The sequence below is a fragment of the Panthera onca genome, chromosome X, assembly GCF_046562875.1.
Source record: "Panthera onca isolate mPanOnc1 chromosome X, mPanOnc1 haplotype 2, whole genome shotgun sequence".
In the NCBI taxonomy this organism is placed as follows: Eukaryota; Metazoa; Chordata; class Mammalia; order Carnivora; family Felidae; genus Panthera; species Panthera onca.
The window spans coordinates 47,835,131-47,861,665 of record NC_138357.1 but is presented as its reverse complement, the minus strand read 5'-3'; the positions used below and the strand labels follow the sequence as shown (position 1 = coordinate 47,861,665).

General features: G+C 38.8%; 1 protein-coding gene across 1 annotated transcript in view; it reads left to right on the top strand.

Annotated features, from left to right (window-relative positions):
- Positions 1-18,998, top strand: part of CENPI (centromere protein I) — a 91,281-nt gene extending 72,283 nt beyond the window's left edge. Inside the window, exons 20-21 of the mRNA XM_081792854.1 lie at positions 17,304-17,345; positions 18,048-18,998. Of these exons, the coding sequence (XP_081648980.1) occupies positions 17,304-17,345; positions 18,048-18,182 (177 nt within the window). The 3' untranslated portion in view covers positions 18,183-18,998. The remainder of the gene's footprint in view (positions 1-17,303; positions 17,346-18,047) is intronic.
- Positions 18,999-26,535: the final 7,537 nt, after the last annotated feature.

Below are 26,535 nucleotides of genomic sequence, written 5' to 3'. Positions count from 1 at the left end.
CAGAATCGGAAACAGGCTCCAGGCTCCGAGCCATCAGCCCAGAGCCCGACGCGGGGCTCGAACTCACGGACCGCGAGACCGTGACCCGGCTGAAGTCGGACGCTCAACCGACTGCGCCACCCAGGCGCCCCCATTTTTTAAAGTTTATTTATTTTGAGAGAAAGAATGAGCAAGGGAAGGGCAGAGAGAGAGGGGGACAGATGATGTGCAGCGGGATCTGTGCTGACAGCAGAGAGCAAGATGCAGGGCTCGAACTCAAGAACCATGAGATTGTGACCTAAGCCAAAATCAAGAGTCAGACCATTTTTTGGTTTACTTTTACTTTAAATTAGTTTATTCTGGGGGCGCCTGGGTGGCTCAGTCGGTTAAACGTGTGACTTCAGCTTAGGTCATGATTTCCCGGTCTGTGGGTTCGAGCCCTGCATAGGGCACTGTGCTGACAGCTCAGAGCCTGGAGCGTGCTTCAGATTCTGGGTTTCCCTCTTTCTCTGCCCCTCCCCCACTTGTGCTCTGTCTCTCTCTCTCAAAGATAAATGAACATTTAGAAAAATAAAAAATAAATTAGTTTATTTTTTTTTAATTTTTTTTTTAACGTTTATTTATTTTTGAGACAGAGAGAGACAGAGCATGAACGGGGGAGGGGCAGAGAGAGAGGGAGACACAGAATCGGAAGCAGTCTCCAGGCTCTGAGCCATCAGCCCAGAGCCCGACACGGGGCTCGAACTCATGGACCGCGAGATCGTGACCTGAGCTGAAGTCGGACGCTTAACCAACTGAGCCACCCAGGAGCCCCTAAATTAGTTTATTTTTAATGTATTTGTTTTATTGTTATCGACTCATTGAGAATCATTTCTATATTCTAAATTACTTATCAGAGAAATGATTTATAAAAGTTTTCTACTCTGTGGGTTGTCTTTTCATTGTTGCTATCTTTTGAAGGACAAAAGTTTTTAATTTTGTTGAACTTTTAATTTATGAATTTTTTTCCTTTATCATTTGTGCTTTTGAAAAATGACTTTGTATGTCCTTGTCTCCCCAGCACCTGGCAACCACCATTCTGCTCTCAATTTCTAGGAATATGTTTGTTTGTTTATTTATGTATATGTTTATTTTTGAGAGAGAGTGAGCACAAGTGGGGGAGGTGCAGAGAGAGAAAGGGAAACCGAGCATCTGAAGCGGGCTCCACACTGGCAGCAGAGAGATCATGACCTGATCCGAAGTTGGATGCTCAACCAACTGAGCCACCCAGGTGTCCCAAGTTTGATTATTTTAGATTCACCACATAAGTGGTACCATGTAATATTTGTCCTTCTGTGTTTAGCTTATTTCACCTAGCATAATTTCCTTCAGGTTTATCCATGTTGTCATAAATGGCAGGATTTCTTCCTTTTTTTAATTAAAAATTTTTTATAGATTTTTTAATTTTGAATTTTTCTTTCTATAATTTATTTGTTTTTTTAAATTTATATCCAAGTTAGTTAGCACATGGTGCCACAATGATTTCAGGAGTAGATTCCTTAAGCCCCTCCCTTTCCCATTTAGCCAATCCCCCCCGCACAACCCCTCCAGCAACCCTCTGTTCTCTATATTTAAGAGTCTCTTATGTTTTGTCCCTCTCCCTGTTTTTATATTATTTTTGCTTCCCTTCCCTTATGCTCATCTGTTTTGTATCTTAAAGTCCTCGTATGAGTGAAGTCATATGATATGTGTCTTTCTGTGACTGGCTAATTTTGCTTAGCGTAATACCCTCTAGTTCCATCCACGTAGGTGCAAATGGCAAGATTTCATTCTTTTTGATTGCCAGGTAATACTCCATTGTATATATATACCACATCTTCTTTATCTGTATATATACCACATCTTCTTTATCCATTCATCCATCGATGGACATTTGGGCTATCAACAATAGTGCTGCTATAATCATTGGGGTGCATGTGCCCCTTTGAAACAGCATACGTATCCGTTGGATAAATACCTAGTGGTGCAATTGCTGGGTCATAGGCTAGTTCTATTTTCAATTTTTTGAGGAACTTCTATACTGTTTTCCAGAGTGGCCACACCAGTTTGCATTCCCACCAGCAGTGCAAAAGATCCTCTTTCTCTACATCCTCGCCAACATCTGTTGTTGCCTGAGTTGTTAATGTTAGCCATTCTGACAGGTGTGAGGTGGTATCTCATTGTGGTTTTGATTTGTATTTCCCTGATGATGAGTGATATTGAGCATTTTTTCATGTGTCGGTTGGCCACCTGGATGTCTTTGGAGAAGTGTCTATTCATGTTTTTTGCCCATTTCTTCACTGGCTTGTTTTTTGGGTGTTAAGTAAATTCTTTATAAATTTTGGATACTAACCCTTTATCTGATAGGTCATTTGTAAATATCTTCTCCCATTCTGTCACTTGCCGTTTACTTTTGCTGATTGTTTCCTTCGCTGTGCAGAAGCTTTTTATTTTGATGAAGTCCCAGTAGTTCATTTTTGCTTTGGTTTTCCTCACTGCCGGAGACGTGTTGAGTAAGAAGCTGCTGCAGCCAAGGTCAAAGAGGTTTTTGCCAGTTTTTTCCTCTAGGATTTTGATGTCGTCCTGTCTTACATTTAGGTCTTTCATCCATTTTGAGTTTGTTTTTGTAAGTGTTGTAAGGTAGGGGTCCAATTTCATTCTTTTGCATATGGATACCCAGTTTTCCCAGCACCATTTATTGGAGAGACTCTCCTTTCCCAAGTGTGTATTCTTGGCACCCTTGTAATTTCTGAGCTCTGTTCTGTTCCATTGGTTTGTGTCTGTTTTTATACAAGTACCATATTGTTTTGATTGCTGAGGCTTTGCTATATATTTTGTTTGTTTTTTTTTTGTTTTTTTGTTTTTTTTTTATTTTTTAATATATGAAATTTACTGTCAAATTGGTTCCCATACAACACCCAGTGCTCATCCCAAAAGGTGCCCTCCTCAATACCCATCACCCACCCTGCCCTCCCTCCCACCCTGCCCTCCCTCCCACCCCCCATCAACCCTCAGTTTGTTCTCAGTTTTTAACAGTCTCTAATGCTTTGGCTCTCTCCCACTCTAACCTCTTTTTTTTTTTTTTTTCCTTCCCCTCCCCCATGGGTTTCTGTTATGTTTCTCAGGATCCACATAAGAGTGAAACCATATGGTATCTGTCTTTCTCTGTATGGCTTATTTCACTTAGCATCACACTCTCCAGTTCCATCCATGTTGCTACAAAAGGCCATATTTCATTTTTTCTCATTGCCACGTAGTATTCCATTGTGTATATAAACCACAATTTCTTTATCCATTCATCAGTGGATGGACATTTAGGCTCTTTCCATAATTTGGCTATTGTTGAGAGTGCCGCTATAAACATTGGGGTACAGGTGCCCCTATGCATCAGTACTCCTGTATCCCTTGGATAAATTCCTAGCAGTGCTATTGCTGGGTCATAGGGTAGGTCTATTTTTAATTTTCTGAGGAACCTCCACACTGCTTTCCAGAGCGGCTGCACCAATTTGCATTCCCACCAACAGTGCAAGAGGGTTCCTGTTACTCCACATCCTCTCCAGCATCTATAGTCTCCTGATTTCTTCATTTTGGCCACTCTGACTGGCGTGAGGTGGTATCTGAGTGTGGTTTTGATTTGTATTTCCCTGATAAGGAGCGACGTTGAACATCTTTTCATGTGCCTGTTGGCCATCCGGATGTCTTCTTTAGAGAAGTGTCTATTCATGTTTTCTGCCCATTTCTTCACTGGGTTATTTGTTTTTCGGGTGTGGAGTTTGATGAGCTCTTTATAGATTTTGGATACTAGCCCTTTGTCCGATGTGTCATTTGCAAATATCTTTTCCCATTCCGTTGGTTGCCTTTTAGTTTTGTTGGTTGTTTCCTTTGCTGTGCAGAAGCTTTTTATCTTCATAAGGTCCCAGTAATTCACTTTTGCTTTTAATTCCCTTGCCTTTGGGGATGTGCCGAGTAAGAGATTGCTACGGCTGAGGTCAGAGAGGTCTTTTCCTGCTTTCTCCTCTAAGGTTTTGATGGTTTCCTGTCTCACATTCAGGTCCTTTATCCATTTTGAGTTTATTTTTGTGAATGGTGTGAGAAAGTGGTCTAGTTTCAACCTTCTGCATGTTGCTGTCCAGTTCTCCCAGCACCATTTGTTAAAGAGACTGTCTTTTTTCCATTGGATGTTCTTTCCTGCTTTGTCAAAGATGAGTTGGCCATACGTTTGTGGGTCTAGTTCTGGGGTTTCTATTCTATTCCATTGGTCTATGTGTCTGTTTTTATGCCAATACCATGCTGTCTTGATGATGACAGCTTTGTAGTAGAGGCTAAAGTCTGGGATTGTGATGCCTCCTGCTTTGGTCTTCTTCTTCAAAATTACTTTGGCTATTCGGGGCCTTTTGTGGTTCCATATGAATTTTAGGATTGCTTGTTCTAGTTTCAAGAAGAATGCTGGTGCAATTTTGATTGGGATTGCATTGAATGTGTAGATAGCTTTGGGTAGTATTGACATTTTGACAATATTTATTCTTCCAATCCATGAGCAGGGAATGTCTTTCCATTTCTTTATATCTTCTTCAATTACCTGCATAAGCTTTCTATAGTTTTCAGCATACAGATCTTTTACATCTTTGGTTAGATTTATTCCTAGGTATTTTATGCTTCTTGGTGCAATTGTGAATGGGATCAGTTTCTTCATTTGTCTTTCTGTTGCTTCATTGTTAGTGTATAAGAATGCAACTGATTTCTGCACGCTGATTTTGTATCCTGCAACTTTGCTGAATTCATGTATCAGTTCTAGCAGACTTTTGGTGGAGTCTATCGGATTTTCCATGTATAATATCATGTCATCTGCAAAAAGCGAAAGCTTGACTTCATCTTTGCCAATTTTGATGCCTTTGATTTCCTTTTGTTGTCTGATTGCTGATGCTAGAACTTCCAGCACTATGTTAAACAGCAGCGGTGACAGTGGGCATCCCTGTCGTGTTCCTGATCTCAGGGAAAAAGCTCTCAGTTTTTCCCCGTTGAGGATGATGTTAGCTGTGGGCTTTTCATAAATGGCCTTTATGATCTTTAAGTATGTTCCTTCTATCCCGACTTTCTCAAGGGTTTTTATTAAGAAAGGGTGCTGGATTTTGTCAAAGGCCTTTTCTGCATCGATTGACAGGATCATATGGTTCTTCTCTTTTTTTTTGTTAATGTGATGTATCACGTTGATCGATTTGCGAATGTTGAACCAGCCCTGCATCCCAGGAATGAATCCCACTTGATCATGGTGAATAATTCTTTTTATATGCTGTTGAATTCGATTTGCTAGTATCTTATTAAGAATTTTTGCATCCATATTCATCAGGGATATTGGCCTGTAGTTCTCTTTTTTTACTGGGTCTCTGTCTGGTTTAGGAATCAAAGTCATACTGGCTTCATAGAATGAGTCTGGAAGTTTTCCTTCCCTTTCTATTTCTTGGAATAGCTTGAGAAGGATAGGTATTATCTCTGCTTTAAATGTCTGGTAGAACTCCCCTGGGAAGCCATCTGGTCCTGGACTCTTATTTGTTGGGAGATTTTTGATAACCGATTCAATTTCTTCGCTGGTTATGGGTCTGTTCAAGCTTTCTATTTCCTCCTGATTGAGTTTTGGAAGAGTGTGGGTGTTTAGGAATTTGTCCATTTCTTCCAGGTTGTCCAATTTGCTGGCATATAATTTTTCATAGTATTCCCTGATAATTGTTTGTATCTCTGAGGGATTGGTTGTAATCATTCCATTTTCATTCATGATTTTATCTATTTGGGTCATCTCCCTTTTCTTTTTGAGAAGCCTGGCTAGAGGTTTGTCAATTTTGTTTATTTTTTCAAAAAACCAACTCTTGGTTTCGTTGATCTGCTCTACAGTTTTTTTAGATTCTATATTGTTTATTTCTGCTCTGATCTTTATTATTTCTCTTCTTCTGCTGGGTTTAGGCTGCCTTTGCTGTTCTGCTTCTATTTCCTTTAGGTGTGCTGTTAGTTTTTGTATTTGGGATTTTTCTTGTTTCTTGAGATAGGCCTGGATTGCAATGTATTTTCCTCTCAGGACTGCCTTCGCTGCATCCCAGAGCGTTTGGATTGTTGTATTTTCATTTTCGTTTGTTTCCATATATGTTTTAATTTCTTCTCTAATTGCCTGGTTGACCCACTCATTCGTTAGTAGGGTGTTCTTTAACCTCCATGCTTTTGGAGGTTTTCCAGACTTTTTCCTGTGGTTGATTTCAAGCTTCATAGCATTGTGGTCTGAAAGTATGCATGGTATAATTTCAATTCTTGTAAACTTATGAAGGGCTGTTTTGTGACCCAGTATATGATCTATCTTGGAGAATGTTCCATGTGCACTCGAGAAGAAAGTATATTCTGTTGCTTTGGGATGCAGAGTTCTAAATATATCTGTCAAGTCCATCTGATCCAATGTATCATTCAGGGCCCTTATTTCTTTATTGACTGTGTGTCTAGATGATCTATCCATTTCTGTAAGTGGGGTGTTAAAGTCCCCTGCAATGACCACATTCTTATCAATAAGGTTGCTTATGTTTATGAGTAATTGTTTTATATATCTGGGGGCTCGGGTATTTGGCGCATAGACATTTATAATAGTTAGCTCTTCCTGGTGGATAGACCCTGTGATTATTATATAATGCCCTTCTTCATCTCTTGTTACAGCCTTTAATTTAAAGTCTAGTTTGTCTGATATAAGTATGGCTACTCCAGCTTTCTTTTGGCTTCCAGGAGCATGATAAATAGTTCTCCATCCCCTCACTCTCAATCTAAAGGTGTCCTCAGATCTAAAATGAGTCTCTTGTAGACAGCAAATAGATGGGTCTTGCTTTTTTATCCATTCTGATACCCTATGTCTTTTAGTTGGCACATTTAATCCATTTACATTCAGTGTTATTATAGAAAGATATGGGTTTAGAGTCATTGTGATGTCTGTATGTTTTATGCTTGTAGTGATGTCTCTGGTACTTTGTCTCACAGGATCCCCCTTAGGATCTCTTGTAGGGCTGGTTTCGTGGTGACAAATTCCTTCAGTTTTTGTTTGTTTGGGAAGACCTTTATCTCTCCTTCTATTCTAAATGACAGACTTGCTGGATAAAGGATTCTCGGCTGCATATTTTTTCTGTTTAGCACACTGTAGATATCGTGCCAAGCCTTTCTGGCCTGCCAAGTTTCAAAGGAGAGATCAGTCACGAGTCTTATAGGTCTCCCTTTATATGTGAGGGCACGTTTATCCCTTGCTGCTTTCAGAATTTTCTCTTTATCCTTGTATTTTGCCAGTTTCACTATGATATGTCGTGCAGAAGATCGATTCAAGTTACGTCTGAAGGGAGTTCTCTGTGCCTCTTGGATTTCAATGCCTTTTTCCTTCCCCAGTTCAGGGAAGTTCTCAGCTATAATTTGTTCAAGTACCCCTTCAGCGCCCTTCCCTCTCTCTTCCTCCTCTGGGATACCAATTATGCGTATATTATTTTTTTTTAGTGTATCACTTAGTTCTCTAATTTTCCCCTCATACTCCTGGATTTTTTTATCTCTCTTTCTTTCAGCTTCCTCTTTCTCCATAACTTTATCTTCTAGTTCACCTATTCTCTCCTCTGCCTCTTCAAGCCGAGCCATCGTGGATTCCATTTTGTTTTGCAATTCGTTTAAAGCGTTTTTCAACTCCTCGTGACTGTTCCTTAGTCCCTCGATCTTTGTGGCAAGAGATTCTCTGCTGTCCTGTATACTGTTTTCAAGCCCAGCGATTAATTTTATGACTATTATTCTAAATTCACTTTCTGTTATATTATTTAAATCCTTTTTGATCAGTTCATTAGCTGTTGTTATTTCCTGGAGATTCTTCTGAGGGGAATTCTTCCGTTTGGTCATTTTGGAGAGTCCCTGGCGTGGTGAGGACCTGCAGTGCACTTCCCCTGTGCTGTGGTGTATAACTGGAGTTAGTGGGCGGGGCCGCAGTCCGACCCGATGTCTGCCCCCAGCCCACTGCTGGGGCCACAGTCAGACTGGTGTGTGCCTTCTCTTCCCCTCTCCCAGGGGCGGGATTCACTGTGGGGTGGCGTGTCCCGTCTGGGCTACTTGCACACTGCCAGGCTTGTGTTGCTGGGGATCTGGCGTATTAGCTGGGGTGGGTAGGCAAGGTGCACGGGGGCTGGAGGGGCAGGCTTAGCTCGCTTCTCCTTAGGTGATCCACTTCAGGAGGAGCCCTGTGGCAGCGGGAGGGAGTCAGATCCGCTGCCGGAGGTTTGTCTCCGCAGAAGTACAGAGTTGGGTGTTTGCGCGGAGCGAGCAAGTTCCCTGGCAGGAACTGGTTCCCTTTGGGATTTTGGCTGGGGGATGGGCGGGGGAGATGGCGCTGGCGAGCGCCTTTGTTCCCCACCAAACTGAGCACTGTCGTCCGGGGGCTCAGCAGCTCTCCCTCCCTTTGTCCTCCAGCCTTCCCGCTTTCCGAGCAGAGCTGTTAACTTATGACCTCCCAGACGCTAAGTCGCGCTTGCTGTTGGAACACAGTCTGTCGGGCCCCTCCGCTTTTGCCAGCCAGACTCGGGGGCTCTGCTTGGCCGGCGAGCCGCCCCTCTGCCCCGGCTCCCTCCCGCCAGTCCGTGGAGCGCGCACCGCCTCGCCGGCCTTCCTACCCTCTTCCGTGGGCCTCTCGTCTGCGCTTGACTCCGGAGACTCCCTTCTGCTAATCCTCTGGCGGTTTTCTGGGTTCTTTAGGCAGGTGTAGGTGGAATCTAAGTGATCGGCAGGACGCGCTGTGAGCCCCGCGTCCTCCTACGCCGCCATCTTCCGGCACCTCCTTTTATTTTTTAATATATGAAATTTACTGTCAAATTGGTTTCCATACAACACCCAGTGCTCATCCCAAAAGGTGCCCTCCTCAATACCCATCACCCACCCTGCCCTCCCTCCCACCCCCCATCAACCCTCAGTTTGTTCTCAGTTTTAACAGTCTCTTATGCTTTGGCTCTCTCCCACTCTAACCTCTTTTTTTTTTTTTCCTTCCCCTCCCCCATGGGTTTCTGTTATGTTTCTCAGGATCCACATAAGAGTGAAACCATATGGTATCTGTCTTTCTCTGTATGGCTTATTTCACTTAGCATCACACTCTCCAGTTCCATCCATGTTGCTACAAAAGGCCATATTTCATTTTTTCTCATTGCCACGTAGTATTCCATTGTGTATATAAACCACAATTTCTTTATCCATTCATCAATTGATGGACATTTAGGCTCTTTCCATAATTTGGCTATTGTTGAGAGTGCCGCTATAAACATTGGGGTACAGGTGCTCCTATGCATCAGTACTCCTGTATCCCTTGGATAAATTCCTAGCAGTGCTATTGCTGGGTCATAGGGTAGGTCTATTTTTACTTTTCTGAGGAACCTCCACACTGCTTTCCAGAGCGGCTGCACCAATTTAGGCTTTGCTATATATTTTGAAATCAGGAAGTATGATTTCTCTAGCTTTGTTATTCTTGCTGAAAATTCTTTTGACTATTCAGGGTCTTTTGTAGTTCTCTATGAATTTCATAGTTTTTTTTTTCTTTCTGTAAAGAATGCCATTAGGATTTTGATAGGGATTGCATTGAATCTTTGAATCTGTATGTTGCTTTGGCTAGTATGTATATTTTACCAATATTAATTCTCAGAATCCATGAACACAGGATGTCTTTCAAACATTTTTACATATATTTTCATTTCTTATATTGGTGTTTTATAGTTTCTCAGTGTATAAGTCTTTCATATCCTTTGGTTAAGTTTATTCCTAAATATTTCATTCTTTTGAAAACTATTATAAATAGGATTTTCTTAATTTCCTTTTTGGATAATTGGTTGTTAGTGTATTGTTTGTGCTTTTGATGTCATAGCTCAGAAATCACTGCCTAACCCAAGATCATGAATTTATTCCCATGTTTTGTGTATGAGTTTTATAATTTTAGCTCTTATATTTAGATTTTTTAGATTAAAAATTGTGATTTTTTTTTTAGATTAAAAAATTGTGTTAATTTTTGCATAGGATGTGATATAGGTATCTAACTCCATTTTTTGGCATGTGGCGCTTCAGTTTTCCTAATACCATTTGTTGAAAAGACTTCTTTTCCTTTAAAATTTTTTTAACATTTATTTATTATTGAGAGACAGGGCATGAGCATGAGAGGTGCAGAGAGAGAGAGAGAGAATCTGAAGCAGGTTCCAGTTTACAAAATGTTACATTAGTTTCAGTTGTACAACATAGTGATTCAGTCTTTCTATACATTATGCTATGCTCATCAGAAGTGTTGCTACCATGTGTCACCATATAATGCTGTACCTTTTATTTCCATGACTCCATTCATTTGATAACTGGAAGCCGTGTATCCCACTCCCCACCACTCATTTTGCTTATCCCTCATACTCCCCCTTCCTTCTGGCAGCCATCAGTTCTCTGTATTTATAGGTCTAATTCTGCTTTTTGTTTGCTTGTTCATTTGTTTAGTTTTTTAGATTCAACATGAGTGAAATATGGTATTTGTTTTTCTCAGTCTGACTTATTTAATTTAGCATAATATGCTCTAGATCCACCCATGTCTGTTTGCTCTTTGATGGATATTTGGATTACTTTCCATTTTTGGCTCTTGAAAATAATGCTGCTATGAACATGGCTATAAAATTGTATGTTCAAGTCCTTGCTTTCAGTTCTTTTGGGTATATAGCCAGAAGTGGAATTGCTGGATCATATGGTAATTCTATTTATATTTTTTTGAAGAAACACTGTGCTGTTTTCCGTAGGTGTTTCCATATTAATTTTATATTCATACCAGCAGGGCACATGGGTTCCAACTTCTCCATGTCCTCACCAACACTTCTTATTTTCCCCCTTTTTTTTTAAATAGCCATCCTATGAATGTGAAGTGGTACCTCATTGTGGTTTTGATTTTCATTTCCCTAATGATTAGTATGTAGAGCATCTTTTCCTGTGTTCATTGGTCATCTGTATATCTTCTTTGGAGGAATGTCTATTCAAGTCCCTTGCCCATTTTTTCAAATCAAGTTATTTATTTTTTTGTTGTTGAGTTGTATGAGTTCTTTATATAAAAAGTCTGGGGGTGCCTGAGTGGCTCAGTTGGTTAAACATCTGGCTCTTGATCTAGGCTCAGGTCATGATCTCATGGCCTGTGATAGTGAGCTTCATGTCAGGCTCTTCACTGACAGCATGGAGCTTGCTTGGGATTCTCACTCTCTCTCTCTCTGCCCCTGCCCCCACTCATATCACATGCTGTCTTTCTCAAAATAAATAAACTTTTAAAAAAGGTAATAAAAATTAAAAATCTGGATATTTACCCCTTATCAGATAAATGATTTACAAAATATCCCCCCATTCTATAGGTTGCCTTTTCACTCTTTTAATTGTGCCTGTTAATATATAGAAGTTTTCAAGTTTAAGGTAGCCCCATTTGCCTTTTTTTCTGTTTTTGCTTTTGTTGCCTGTACTTTCAGTGTCATATCAAAGACATCATTGCATAATCCAATGTCATAAAGCTTTCCTCCTGTGTCTTCTTCTAGGGATTTTATAGTTTTAAGTTTTATGTGTAGGTTTATAATTCATTTTGAATTAATTATTGTATATGGTATAAAGTAAGTGGTCACCTCTATTCTTCTGCTTGTGTATATCTGGTTCTCCCAGCACTATTTGTTACAGAGACTGTTCTTTCCCCTTTAAATGATTTTGAAACCTTTTTCAAAGATAATTTGACCATATTATACATGAGGGTTTATTTCTCAGCTCTCTGTTCTGTTCCACTGGTATATAGGTCTGTCTTCATGCCAGTACCATACTGTTTTAATTACTGTAACTTTGGAGTAAGTTTTGGAATTAGGAAGTCTGAGACTCCTATGGGTCCACTTAAATGCAGAATTTTTTTCTTTCTCTTTTTTTCTTTTTTTAATTAAAAAAATTTAACATTTATTTATTCTTGAGAGAGAGAGAACATGAGCGGGGTAGAGGCAGAGAGAGGGAGACAGAAGATCCAAAGCAGGTTCTGCTCTGTGAGCACAGAGCCCACTCCAACCCATGACCGTGAGATCATGACCTAAGCTGAAACCAAGAGTTGGTTGCTTAACCGACTGAGCCACCCAGGCACCCCCTTTTTTTTCAATAAATACAGTACAGTACTGTAAATGTATTTTCCTGATGGTTTTCTTAATAACTTTTTCTCTAGCTTACTCTATTGTAAGAATACAATGTATAGGGGCGCCTGGGTGGCTCAGTCGGTTAAGCCGCCGACTTCAGCTCAGGTCATGATCTCGCGGTCCGTGAGTTCAAGCCCCGCGTCGGGCTCTGTGCTGACAGCTCAGAGCCTGGGGCCTGTTTCAGATTCTGTGTCTCCCTCTCTCTGACCCTCCCCCATTCATGCTCTGTCTCTCTCTGTCTCAAAAATAAATAAATGTTAAAAAAAAATTTAAGAATACAATGTATAATGTGTATAAAATATGCGTTAATTGACAGGTTATTGGTAAGACTTCAGGTCAACAGTATACTATTAGTAGTTAAGTTTTTGGGGAGTCAAAGTTACACACAGAGTTTTTGACTGTGCCAGGGTTGGCACTCCTAACCCCCTGTATTCAAGGATCACCTGTAATTTCTTTTTGCTTTGAGTTTAGTTTGCCTTCCTGTTTCTAGTTTAAGGCAGTAGTTTAGATTATTCAATTGAAATCTTCCTTCATTCTTTTTTTTAAGTTTATTTATTTTGAGAGAGAGAGAGTGCAAGTGGAGGAGGAGCAGAGAGAGAGAGGGAGAGAATCCCAAGCAGGTTCCACACAGCCAGTGCAGAGCCCAGTGTGGGGCTCGATCCCACAAACTGCGAGAGATCATGGCCTAAGCTGAAGTCAGACACTTAATTGACTGAGCCACCCAGGTGCCCCTCCTTCATTCTTAATGTAGGTATTTACAGCCCTGACCTTTCAGCCACACTCACATAGGAAAGATCAGGTCACATGCCCCAGACACTTGCTGTTCTTACAGAATTTTGTAGATTTTCTTGAATAAATATTGTTATATTTGTACATTAATATACCCTTAGGACAATTTCCAGATACTTTAAGTGCTGGGTTTTTAAAAATGGTCTTTGCCAAATTTTCTCATTTTCTGGGGAGTGTGTCCATAGAACTCATGATCTTCTCCTGGGAGTGAAACTCCATATGGACACTTTTTATCATAAAGCACCCACATTCAATTTCTTGAATATCCTTCTAGAGATATATTGTATATTTCTGTGTAAATGATCTTTTACAACATTATATACGATATCTACTGCCTCTTGAATTTTTGACTCAATATCTTGGCTTTGTTTCATTTTTGTATGCAAAGGGCTGCCTCATTCTTTTTGTTGTCTCCATAGTATTCCATCATATGAATCTATATTAAAGTTAAGCATGTAAGTTGTAAGTTGAGCATTTAAGTTGTTTCTAGTTCTGTTTTGAAATTATACTCTAATGAATATTCTTTTTTTAATTTTTAAAATTTATTTTTGAGAGAGAGAGAGATTGACTGTGGGAGGGGCAGAGAGAGAGGGAGAGAGAGAGAATCCCAAGCAGGCTCCACACTGTCAGCACAGGGCCTCATGCGGGGCTTGAACCCACGAACTGTGAGATCATGACCTGAGCTGAAACCAAGAGTCAGATGCTTAACTGACTAAGCCACCCAGGTGTCCCTCTAATGAATATTCTTAAACCATATACATCACTTCATACATACACAAGTGTGTCTGGATAAAATTGCTCTCAAGTGGAATTGTTCTCAAAGGTTATGTCTTTTTAATTTTGTTGGGTGTTGTTAAATTCCTTTCAGTAGAATTCATACAGATTTACATTACTGCTAACCATGAATGGTTGTTGGTTTCTCCATACCCAGTCAATAATGTTGCATCCAGTTCTTATTTGGCAAAGCATGTAATAAACCATAGATAAAGTATAAATGATTTTTATAAGTCAAATAATTTTTTCTTCTAGACCGTGTGTGTTATAAAATTCAGTCTCTAAAGTAGTAAATATTATCAACTAGAACATAGGTGAGCAAACTCATTTTGAAAGATCAGGAATTGACACATGCTTTTAAAGCAGAAAACAGTTTTTAAAATGTTTATTAAGGAAGGTTGGTTCTGACTAGAAGATTTAAATTCTAGTGGCATAGAGCACATTTGGCAAAATGTGAAACTGCCAGTTTTTTTAAAAAAATTTTTTAATGTTTATTTATTTCTGAGACAAAGAGAGACAGAGCATGAGTGGGGGAGGGGCAGAGAGAGAGGGAGACACAGAATCTGAAGCAGGCTCCAGCCTCCGAGCTGTCAGCACAGAGCCCGACGTGGGGCTCAAACTCAGGAAACGTCAGATCATGACCTGAGCTGAAGTTGGACGCTCAACCGACTGAGCCACCCAGACGCCCCTGAAACTGCCAGTTTTTAAACTGATGATGTTTCTATATGGTTCTGAAAGTACTAGGCTTTAATGTCAATCTTTGTTTTAAAAAGAGCGCCTTTTTGAGCCCTTGTCACCAACTAACTGTTCATTATCTAAGTATCTTACCTTTGAGATGGTAAAAATAACCTCTGATACCATGGTAGTATGATTTGATTCTGACATTTTGATTTTACTGAATTTTAACATTGTTAATGTTTCAAATTAGTCAGCTTTTTAGAGATAATTTAGTAAATATAATTTGACCAATCAGTTTTCAGTGTCAAAGAGCTCTGTTCACTTAATGAGTCAAAATATTTTCAACATTTGAAGAGCCTTCATTTCAGGCAATTTTGAAGCTCTACATTTTATTATCATAATTACCTTTGAATCAATAGTTGTTTCTTTATTCATTCAACAAATATTTTTGTGTTTACTGTGCTTCTCACACTGGGAGTATAGTGCCTATGGAGACAAATACCAGTATCTCTGCCCAAATGGAGTTTATATTCTGATGAGAACAAACAATAAACAAGTAAGGAATAAATAAACATGATAATTATAAATTTTGAGAAGTGCTATGAAGAACATAAACAGGGTGGGGTGAGAGAAAGTGACTGGGGAGTTGTGAGGAATGGGTATTTAAGGAAGGCTTTTTGAGAAGGTGGTATTTGGTCTGAGATTTCTTCTAAAAGATGAGAATAAGCCAGCCTAAGAATAGCTGGAAGAAGAGCATTCTAGGCAGTGGGAATGGCACAGTGGCTCAAGGGGTTCAAGGGAAAAACGAAGGCCAGTTTGGCTTAGAGCTTAAGGAAAAGAGGGAAAATGGAATGAAATAAGGTGGCAGAGATTCAGGGGCTATCTCTCTTATGAGTCTGTTAGGAGTGTCATGGGAAACAATTAAAAAATTTTAAAGCAGGGTTGTAGTATGGTCTGAGTTTATGTTTAATAGACATCACTTTGGCTTTTTTCTGGAGGACAGAGTTATAAGAGGAGGCCCAAGTGGCTGCAGGGGCACCAATAAGGAGGCTGTTGGTGGAGTCTATACAGGAGATAGCAATAGAGATTTGTATATATGTGGTGGTAGTGGAGATGGATAGAAGTGGACTGGTTTGAGATATATTGCAGAGGTAGAACAGGCAGGACTTGATGATTTTATTGGAAGTGGGAATGAGGAAAAGAAAAGGACTTTCGAGTTTTTTTACTTGAGCAACTGGGTTGATGTTGGTTCCACTTATTAATAACAGGAATAATGATGAAAGAATAGGAGAAGTTATTTTGGTTTTGGGGGAGGGCAAGTTGAGACTCAAGTTCTGTTTTGACCTACTTAGGTTTGAGATACCTGTTAGATATCTAAGAGAAGTGTAATTAGGCAGTTTGTAGCTGGACTTGCAGCACAAGAGAGAAGTTGGAACTAGAGATATAAATATGGAATTCATCAGCATGGAGTTTAGAGTATATTTAATCGGTAAAAACACATTTTTTTCACTTTTGAACTTCTCAGAGATCAGGATGAGTCTTGTGATCAGTGTCAGCCAGGCAGCAATCAAGATATAGTTGTCATTTGCTGTTTTTTTAATATTTTTTTAAATGTTTATTTATTTTTGAGAGAGAGAGAGAGACAGAGTGTGAGGGGGGAGGGGCAGAGAGAGAGAGAGAGAGGGAGACAGAATCGGAAGTAAGCTCCAGGCTCTGAGCTGTCAGCACAGAGTCTGACATGGGACTCAAACCCACAAACCGCGAGTTCATGACCTGAGCCGAAGTCAGACACTCAACCTACTGAACTACCCACGTGCCCCATCATTTGCTGTTTTTGAGTGTGCCCTGGGGGGTTGCCAAAATCAGACCTTGTGGGATGGTTGTCAGAAGCTTGGGGAAAAAACTTGCAGGAAATATTGGAACACTCTTTTAAGCCCCAAAAACCAAATGTCCTGGAGGAAAGAGGGGAGGGAAGCAGTAAACTATACATGTTATGGACTTTCTTAGAAGCAGGTGCCAAAAGTAGGTTAGGTTTATGTAATTGGGATCCCAGTACCAGTATCTTTTAGTTCTTATAAGAAATGTTCCATTGCCAACACTCTGGCACAGAAGATGATATTGTGTGGGAAAAAAAACATAGTTATCTACAGCTCTTGAGTAGAAAAGTAATTCAGAAGAGTAGGACTCTGAATACTTTCCCTACTTAATTTTGTTTATATTTATCATTTCATGTTTATAAAAAGGATATATGATCAAAATCTGCCTACGTCTAAAACTCAATCATTATAAAATAAAAATGTTTTAAATTTTAAGTGTTAGAAGACGTTGTGTTATATATAGTTTAATAGGCGTAGTTTTAGTAATATATAAAAATGTTTGTTTTAGAATTAATGACTTTTCATTGAAGTATAGTGGGTGATAGTTAAAGATAGGAAATAAATGAGATCACCTAGATCTGCGTTTTCATAAAGAATCACAGTTTTTATAGAATCTACTGTGTACAGAGACTGCCTCACCAGACTTCCTTCTCATCCTTCAGGACTCCGTTCGGGTGTCCTATACCTCAGAAGAAGCCTTCTCTAACATCTTTCATCTTCACCCCAGTGACTGAGTACATATTTGAGGCCATAAATTAGCAAAATGATGTATACTTTCTTCACTGTGATCTTATTTTCCTTCTGTGTGTACTCTAGGGAGCAATATCGAAGGCTATCGTGAGTGTTTATTCAAAAGGAATCCAAAAGTGATAGCAGGAATAAAATGTAGCAAATGAATCAGACAATGAAGAGCTATCTTAATTTTCTAGTAATTTTTACTAACCAAATATTTCCATCCTCATATCTCCCCACTTCTTTTTTGCTTTTGTTTTTTAAGGAATGGCCAGAAGAAAGGAGAGTAAACATGAGCTCTGTTCGGGTAAATAAATTTATATTCATCATGTTCAGGGATTTACTACAGCTTCATTTCATCAAAAAATTTATACCTTCACTTTTCTCCCAACCTTAATCCTGCTGCCTCCACAAAGTCAAAGTGAAGTGTTTGCCTTCTGAATTCATTCCAGTGACTTTGATGTGCATTTATTGGCACATACCCTATACAGTCTTCTCTAAGATACAGCTATTCATAGTTTGACTCTTGCTGTTGTATCTGTGCATTTTCTCATTTTATAATACAGTTGCATGTATTCAAAGTGTGACTGTAATGAGGCTGATTCAACAAAACCTAACACAGTTGTCTCATTGTTACAGAAACTCTGTTGTGTACATATTTAATGTAGGCAGTAATATAATGTCTGGTCCCATGTTAGCTATTTTAAATGTTAAATTTCTAGAACGTGCGAATGATGACCCATTTCCATTTCATAGTACTTGTTCAGTTGAACAGCTAAAAAATTTTTTGCCAGTATAATAAAAGGAATGTTTAGCCCTTAAATTATGGGTACTTTCTGGTTTGAATATTACTTAGTGCCTGAGTTCCAGTTATAAACCTGGCTCCTCTGAGCTAACTCTTGGTATGTGCATTCAGGACATTGGGAACTTTTCCTAGGCAAAGATCAGGAGGTAGAGAATAAGCCTAGTAAATATTTGATAAGTAATTTTCCCCTTTTTGTGCCTGCAGGGAAAGAAATGGAACTGGTATTTGGACTATTTATTTTCAGAGGGGTTACAAGGCTTGAAACTTTTCATAAGGAGTAGTATTCATCGTTCTTCTACCCCCCTGACCAGAGAGCATAAACCACATCATCAACATTAAATGAGTTTTGACTGAAACAAACTGACCATACCGGACTAAATTCTTTTCCTTGTTGCTAGAGAGGCCAAGTGGCTCAACTTGAGTTGCCATAATCTGTTCACCAACAGACTGCCATCCTCGGAGCACTTGGACTGGCCTTCTGTGCATGGCTCAGGAGAGCCTCAGTGTGGCTAAATTTATTTTTCAAGATCTAGATTCTTTAGCCCACTAGTGAAAACTGACTTCACCATCAGTCTCAGCCTTCCACCAGATTATACATAAAGAGATTCATCTATTAGATGGTGGAATTTTTCACATTCTTGTGGACTCTAAGTTGCATCAGTGGAAGAGAGCAGATAACATATAGTGGCAGTTAAGCCACAGACATACTCATGCAAAAAGCCCTGCTGCTTCTGAAACCTCTGGGGATATTGCCATTTTCCTTATTGTGAACAACAATGTCAGCATCAAGTTAACAGGATACATTTCTAATGCTTAAAGCCAGCTCTAGCTAATTGGTAGCTTCCTGGGCCTTCACTGGTAGCAATTTGATGAGAGAAGGAAGGGGAGAGGATTGTGGGATAATCTAAAATGTTCCCATTTATTCCACTTTGATTTCATAAAACTGTACTATTTTGTGTATGTGTATATATGTATATGTTACATGTCCCATTTTTACATGTTCAGGCTCATTTAAATAAACCGAGACTTTATTTTGAGGGATCATTCTGAAGCTTTTAAAAAAATTTTATCATAGCTAGAATATTTTGCTGAAAATTCAAATTCACTGCTACTGAGTAACTCTTCTCCTTTTAATAAAATTCATGTCATTTGAGAGAAATTAAGCTGAGTTTACTTTTGGTTTTAAGGGCACATTCTTGTGGCTTTTGTTTTTCCTCTAAAGCAAAATAAAACTATATTATTGGGTAGTGCTCAGACTTGAATCCCATTCATTCATTTTTGGGGTTCAGTACATATTTATCTAGTTTACTATGTGGCAGATATTCTTTTGTGTGCTGGTTGTATAGCTGTGACCAATACAAAGTACTGCTTTTGTGAAATTTACTACGTCCTTTTGGAGAAGGCAGACAATAAAAATGTAAGCAGAAATATAACATGAGGTGCTATAAAGAAGAAACAAGGAATAGGGAGAGAATATTTAGAGGGTTGCTACTTTAGATAAGGTGGTTAGGGACTAAGGCCTATTGGAGGAGGTGACTTATGCAGAAGCCCTAATGAAATAAGTATATGGGCCATGTGAATATTTGGGGGAAGAGCATTCTGGGCAGAGTCAAAGGCAAGTTGTGAAGGGCTTAAAAATGTTAACTTAGTTGGCATACTTTTGAGAGCTAGCAGAGAGACCAGTCAGGTTACAACATAGTAATTAAAGGAAAAGAATGGTAAGGAATGACATAGGAAAGAAACCATCGAGTAGTTCATAAAGGCCCTAATAATGTGGTATACAATAGGAAGTCATTAGAAGGATTGAGAGCAGAGTGATGTACTTTGGCTTACCTGTATGGGAGCTGTTGTTTGAAGGTTAGTTAGACTGAAGAGAATTAAGGGTTAAAGCAGAGAGACCGGTTAAGTTATTAGAGTTCCAGTAAAGAGTCTTAGACTAGTATGGTAGATGATGGGGAGATGGTTAGGTATTGGATTTAGGCTCTACTTTAAAGGTAGAGAAGATAGGATCTGCTGTTAGCTTGGATATGAGAGGGAAAGAGAGAAGAAAAGGGTGACTCTTAGGTTTTTGACTGAGCAACTGGGGGAATTCTGGGTTGCAAAGATGTGGGATACTGGAGGAGGAACAGATTTGGAGGAGTGTTCAATCAAAAGTTCTGTTTTGGCCATGTTAGGTTGAAGATGGAGTAGGCAGTTGGATATCCCAAGTCTAGAATTCAGGGTACAAGTTAGGACTGGCAGACTTAATTTCGGTGTCATTAGTGAATAGACATGACATCATATAAGATCATTTAGTGCAGCTAGAAAAGAGCAGATAAAGACATCATAGGACTGAGCCCTATGGTATATGCCAACATTAAAAAGTAGAAGAGAAAAGGAGGAACCAGCAAATGACTGAGAAAGACCCACTGGTGGCTAAAAGAAAAGTCAGGAGACTGGAAGCCAAGTGAAAAAAGTGTGTCAAACAAGAAGGAGTATTTATTGGTGTGGAATATTGCCTATATACCCAGGTAAAAAAGTTTTAGCCACTTTGAAGTAAATGTGATAGCGTCCCCAATAGATACCCTTTCTCATTTAGAGTGTTCTCTTTGTTTTTAAGGTTGTGTTCTAAATAACTTTCCATATTGTTACTCAGGACATGATATTTTTGTCTTTAAGGTCATATGGAACTTCAATTGTGAGAAGGGATTTGATTATTTTTCCTAAAATTTAACCCCTAACAGTCTTCCAGTCATGGAAGAAATTTCTAAACCTAAGTTTTTGACCCAGGAAAAAAAACTATTTTCCTTTATGTTTGTCTTTTTGTTTAGTAAGGATTCCCTGGGGATCTTTTTAGTCCATATTATTCTCTTGATCAATTTTTTTAACCCACTTAAGATTATATAAATGGATGTGCAAATAAGCCAAATCTAGTTATTTAAAAACTCTTTTTTAGAGACTGTTAAAAACTGAGAACAAACTGAGGGTTGATGGGGGGTGGGAGGGAGGGCAGGGTGGGAGGGAGGGCAGGGTGGGTGATGGGTATTGAGGAGGGCACCTTTTGGGATGAGCACTGGGTGTTGTATGGAAACCAATTTGACAGTAAATTTCATATATTAAAAAAAAAAAAAACCTCTTTTTTGAAGAATGTTCATGACAAAAATAAGATTTAAATAAGAATATTTTGCTTTAGTGAAAAAGTTGTCTAGAAGAGAAAAATAGAAAATTTGGTTTATTATCCCAATTGTACAAAAATAACTAATTTTCTTTACCTAGTATTTATGTAACATTGTTGATGTTATAAATATTGACTTAATAATGTTCAATACTAAATTTCTGTTAGATTTCTAACATTTTATTTTTCTTTTTATCATAATTTCTTCCTCTTGGTCTTGAGGATGACCTGGAAAGAAAAGTTTAGATAAGTCTATGGTATCTCACATAATTTCTGTTAACATAGCAGACATTCTCTCTAAATCAGATACATTTTATGTCACACAATGGTTTACTAGAAATAAGAAAAAATATTCTCTAAAATTGATATTATACTTTTAAGATCTCTTTTCAATTGATGTAACTTTTTACTTCATTTTTTATTATAGAAAGCCTATATTTTTGTCACATAAGAATTCTATTTTTGATAAAGATGGATGCTATGGACTGAATGTTTTTTCCCCAAATTCAGGCATTGAAGCCCTTACCTCTAGCATCATCGTATTTGGAGGTGGACCCTTTGGGAGGTAATTAGGTCATGAGAGTGGAGTCCTCATCAATGAGATTAGTACTTTTATAAGAAGAGACAAGAAGGGGACCTGGGTGGCTCAGTTGGTTGAGCGTCTGACTCTCCATTTTGGCTCAGGTACTGTTCCTACGGTCATGGGATCAAGCCCTACGTCAGGCTCTGCAGTAAGTGTAGAACCTGCTTAAGATTCTCTCTCTCTCTCTCTCTCTCTCTCTCTCTCTCTCTCTCTCGGCCTCTCTCCCTGACTCGCGTGCTTTCTCTCTCAAAAAAAAAAAAAAAAAAGAAACAAGGGAGATACCGATTTTTCTCTCCCCCATGTGAAGATACAGCAAGAAGGTAGCCATGTACAAGCTAGAAAGAAGACCAGAACCTGTCCATGTTATAGCACCCTGATCTTGGACTTTCAGCCTCCAGAATTGTGAGAAATAAATTTGTTTTTTAAATCACCAAGTCTATGGTATTTTTGTTATAGCAACAATGGCCAACAATGTTTAACAGAATATATTTTTGATCTGAATCATCAATGCTTTATATTTATAATACCAGAAAAAGATGTCTTCCCCAGAAGCATAATAAGTACATGTGAATTAAAGTTAACATTCATTCATTCATTCATTCATTTATTTATTTATTTATTTTAATGTTTATTTATTTTTGGGAGAGAGAGAGAGAGAGCACACAAGCAGGGGAAGGGCAGAGAGAGAGAGGGAGACACAGAATCTGAAACAGGCTCCAGGCTCTGAGCTGTAAGCACAGAGCCTGATGTGGGGCTCGAGCCCAGAAACTGTGAGATCCTGACCTGAGCTGAAGTTGGATGCTTAACTGAGCCACCCAGGTGCCCTAAAGTCTACTTTTAGTTATGTAGCAGAAGAGCAATTGTTTTTAGCTTTCTAGGAGGAATCTTAGCTTATCTAACTAGATTTGGTGCACAGAGGTGAAGGCTGGATGTTGAGGAATCCTTTCACTGCTTCTAGTTTTAGGTTTATCATTAATGAATTGTATGACCTTGGAAGTCACTTAAGTACTTTGCGTCTTGATTCCCTCTTTGGCAAAATTTAGACTCTAATGTATGTCTTTCAAAGATTTGGCATATAAAATGATAGAAAACCTGTGAAATTTCATTGAAAGCCATAAAGGGAGAAAAAAGATACAAAAGTTTTTCTTACCTTTGAAGTGTATGTAATCAAAGTATAACTTACAGAATGCAATTGAAGACTGTCACAGAAGGTAGTATATTGAAGTAATATGCATTTTGTTATACTCTACATTCTGGGTGAATATAGGTTGCCTGACCCTTTCTGGAAAAAGTGCTGAAACTATGAATAAGCATTTATTCAAGAGTTTAACATCCTGGTCATTTGTGAGTATTCCAGCCCTGGATACAATAACACAGTTAATATCACATGATATTGAACAAGACTACATTTAAAATTTTTTTTAATGTTTATTTATTTCTGAGAGAGACACAGAACATGAACAGGGGAGGGGCAGAGAGAGAGGGAGACACAGAATCCAAAGCAGGTTTCACACTCTGAGCTGTCAGCAGAGCCTGACGCAGGGCCCAAACCCACAAACTGTGAGATCTTCCCAGAGGAGTATCTGTCTAATTGGTCAAAATTAGCAAAGGCAATCATTCAAAGTCTCTGGAGAATAATAAAAGGATTTACAGCAAATTGAGAACAATTTATTCAAAACATATAGGATTCAGTAATAGTAGTAGGGAGGCTATAGCATCTGTGGTAGAGGCTACACCCATTCCCTCTCCCAACTTTGTTTCGGAAGAGGTGTTCTAGCACTTAGAAACCAAATGGCAACTCCCAACAGTCCCAGATATTGTTCTATAATACAGAAGTTCTGCCATGGAGAGGTAAGAGAAAACCTCAAAGATTGGCAACATCCTGGCCCTGTCTGAAGGGTCTGACTTTATTTGGATAGTGGAGCAATATATGCCTCCAAGGAATTGTTCAAAATAAAAATCAGATAACAGTTACCAGAGAGCAAAACCATGGTGTAATACCAGTGGAAGCAGATCTAAAGTTTAACAGGGAGATCAGAAAGAGACAGCAAAGGAGGCCTGATATAGAATAATGTGCTGATACCTAAGGCCACACTCTCTCAGGAGCAACTGGAGAGGAAACTGCTTTGCTATTAGTCCTCAGTGGAACAAACTTGTAAACTCCCTGTAATGTGAAAGCAGTCTCCAAGCCACACAGATCACACAGCAAAAAATGAAAACCTTACTGGCTCAGGAACTTAAACACAACTCTGGTCAATCAGTAACTGACTGCTAAACTGTAATGACCCAGGGATGACCCTTAGGATGCCAGGTTTAGAGATAAAGGCAAGAAAAAATCCAAACAGGAAAAGTAAATGCTGCATACTGTGGAGAAACAGACTTCACAGAATTAGTCTAGCCAAGTTAGTAAACAGCAGCAATAAGCCCCAGAACAGGAACAATCAGTATCCAGAGCTGCTACAATATATTATCTAAACTGTTACAAGGGGAAAAGAAATAGGAACATGTGACCCATCCACAGGAAAAATAGAAATTTCCTTTGAAAGCATCAGATGCTGAACTTGGTGGACAAGGACTTCAAAGCAGCTATTACAAATATGTCTAAAAAACTTCAACCATGTTTGAGACGCCTGGCCAGCCCAGTAGAAAGTGCGACTCGATCTAAGGGTCATGAGTTCAAGCCCCACATTGGGCATAGAGCCTACTTAAAAAAAAGGAACTTCAACCATGTTTAAAATAATTAAAAGGAATATATGATGATAATGACATCCAAAAGAAAATATCTGTAAGGGATAGAATGCATACACACGCACTCCAAATGGAAATCATGGACTTGAATGAAGAAAAATGAACAGAAACTTAGAGAAATGTGGTACATCATTAAGCACACAAACACACTCATAATGGGTATAGCAGAGGAGGAAACAAAGGGATAGAAAAATATTTGAATAAATAATGGCTGATAATACACCAAATTTGATGAAAACAGTCTATACATTCAAGCTCAGAGAAATACTAGCAAATCAAGTCCAGCAATATACAAGGGATTATACTCCCCGACTGGGATCTATGCCAGTCATGTAAGATTGGTTTAACATCAATGTTATACACCTTATCAAAATGGTTTAAAGTAAGAATACATCTAATAAATGCAAAGATATCCCATGTTTATAGATCAGAAGACTGAATATTGTTAAGATGGCAATACTCCCCAAACTGAGTATTCAATGCAAGCCCTATTAAAACCCTGGCTGGCATTTTTGCAGAAACGGACAAGGTGATTCTAAAATTCAAATGGAAATAGGCCATGAATGACCAAAATAACCCTCAAAAAGAGCAAAGTTGGAGTCCTCACACTTCTCTATTTCAGTTTGCTAAAAGGCTACACTAATCAAGACAGTGTTATACTAGCATAAGGATACACATAGATGAATGGGATAGAATTGAGAGTCCAGAAATAAACTCATTCAAGTAAGATCAGTTTGATTTCCAACAAGTATGACAAGACAGTCATTGGGGAAAGAATAGTCTTTTCAGAAAGTGGTGCTGGGACAATTGGATATCCCCATGCAAAGCCATCTGGTTGGACCCCTATATTACATCATATACAAAAATTAACTCAAATAGATCAAAAATCTAAATGTAACATCTAAAACTGTAAAACTAGATAAAAACTGTAAATCTTAACGACCTTGAGATAACAAAAGCACAAACAGTAAAAGAAAAAATTCATGAACTTCATCAAAATTAGAAACTTTGTGCTTCAAATAGACCACCAAGAAAGTGAACAGAAAATGCACAGAATGGGAGAAAAAATTTGCAAATCATGTATCTGAGAAGTGTCTTGTATCTAGAGTAAGTCTTGTGTCTTTTATCTAGAGTAGTGACTCTTGTAAGTCAAGAGTCAAAAGACAACTCAATTAAAAAATGGGCAAGAGATCCAGATAGATATTTCTCCCCAGAAAAGTCTGTGAATGGATAATAAGAACATTAAAAGTCATTAGGTGGGGCGCCTGGGTGGCGCAGTCGGTTAAGCGTCCGACTTCAGCCAGGTCACGATCTCGCGGTCTGTGAGTTCGAGCCCCGCGTCAGGCTCTGGGCTGATGGCTCGGAGCCTGGAGCCTGTTTCAGATTCTGTGTCTCCCTCTCTCTCTGCCCCTCCCCCGTTCATGCTCTGTCTCTCTCTGTCCCAAAAATAAATAAAAAACGTTGAAAAAAAAAAAATTTAAAAAAAAAAAATAAAAGTCATTAGGTAAATTCAATCAAAACCACAATGAGATACCACTTTATAACCATTAGGATGCCTATAATAAAAGAACAAGTGAGTATGTGGAAAAATTAAAAGACTCATACATTGCTGACTAAACTATAAATAGTATAGCCACTCTGAAATACAATTTGGCAGTTCCTCAAAATTTTTAACAGAGATCCTGTATGAGTAATTCCACTCCTGAGTATATAACCCAAAAGAAATGAAAACATGTCCCCATAAAAGTTTGTGAACAAATGTTCATAACAGCATTATTTATAATAGCCAAAAAGAATCCACCCAAATGTCCAACTGATGAGTGAATAAATAAAACCCACTATCTCCATATAATGAAATAGTGTTTGGCCAAAAACAAAGCAAAACAAAACAAAACAAAACAAAACAAAAGGATCGAAGAAGTGATATATATTATACTATGGAAAAAAACTCAAAAACTTATGTGAAGTGAAACATGACACTCACAAAAGAGCACATATTGTATGGTTCTGTTTACATGAAAATGTCCAAAATAGGCAAATGTTTATAAAGACAGAAAATAATGTGGTTGACATAGGGCTGATGGGGAAAGGGAGGCAGATAATGGGGGGTACTATACACTGAAAGTTTGTGCCCCCCTCTTTCAGATTCATATGTTGAAACCTAATGTGATATTTGGAGGTGGGACTTTTAGGAGGTGATTAGGTCA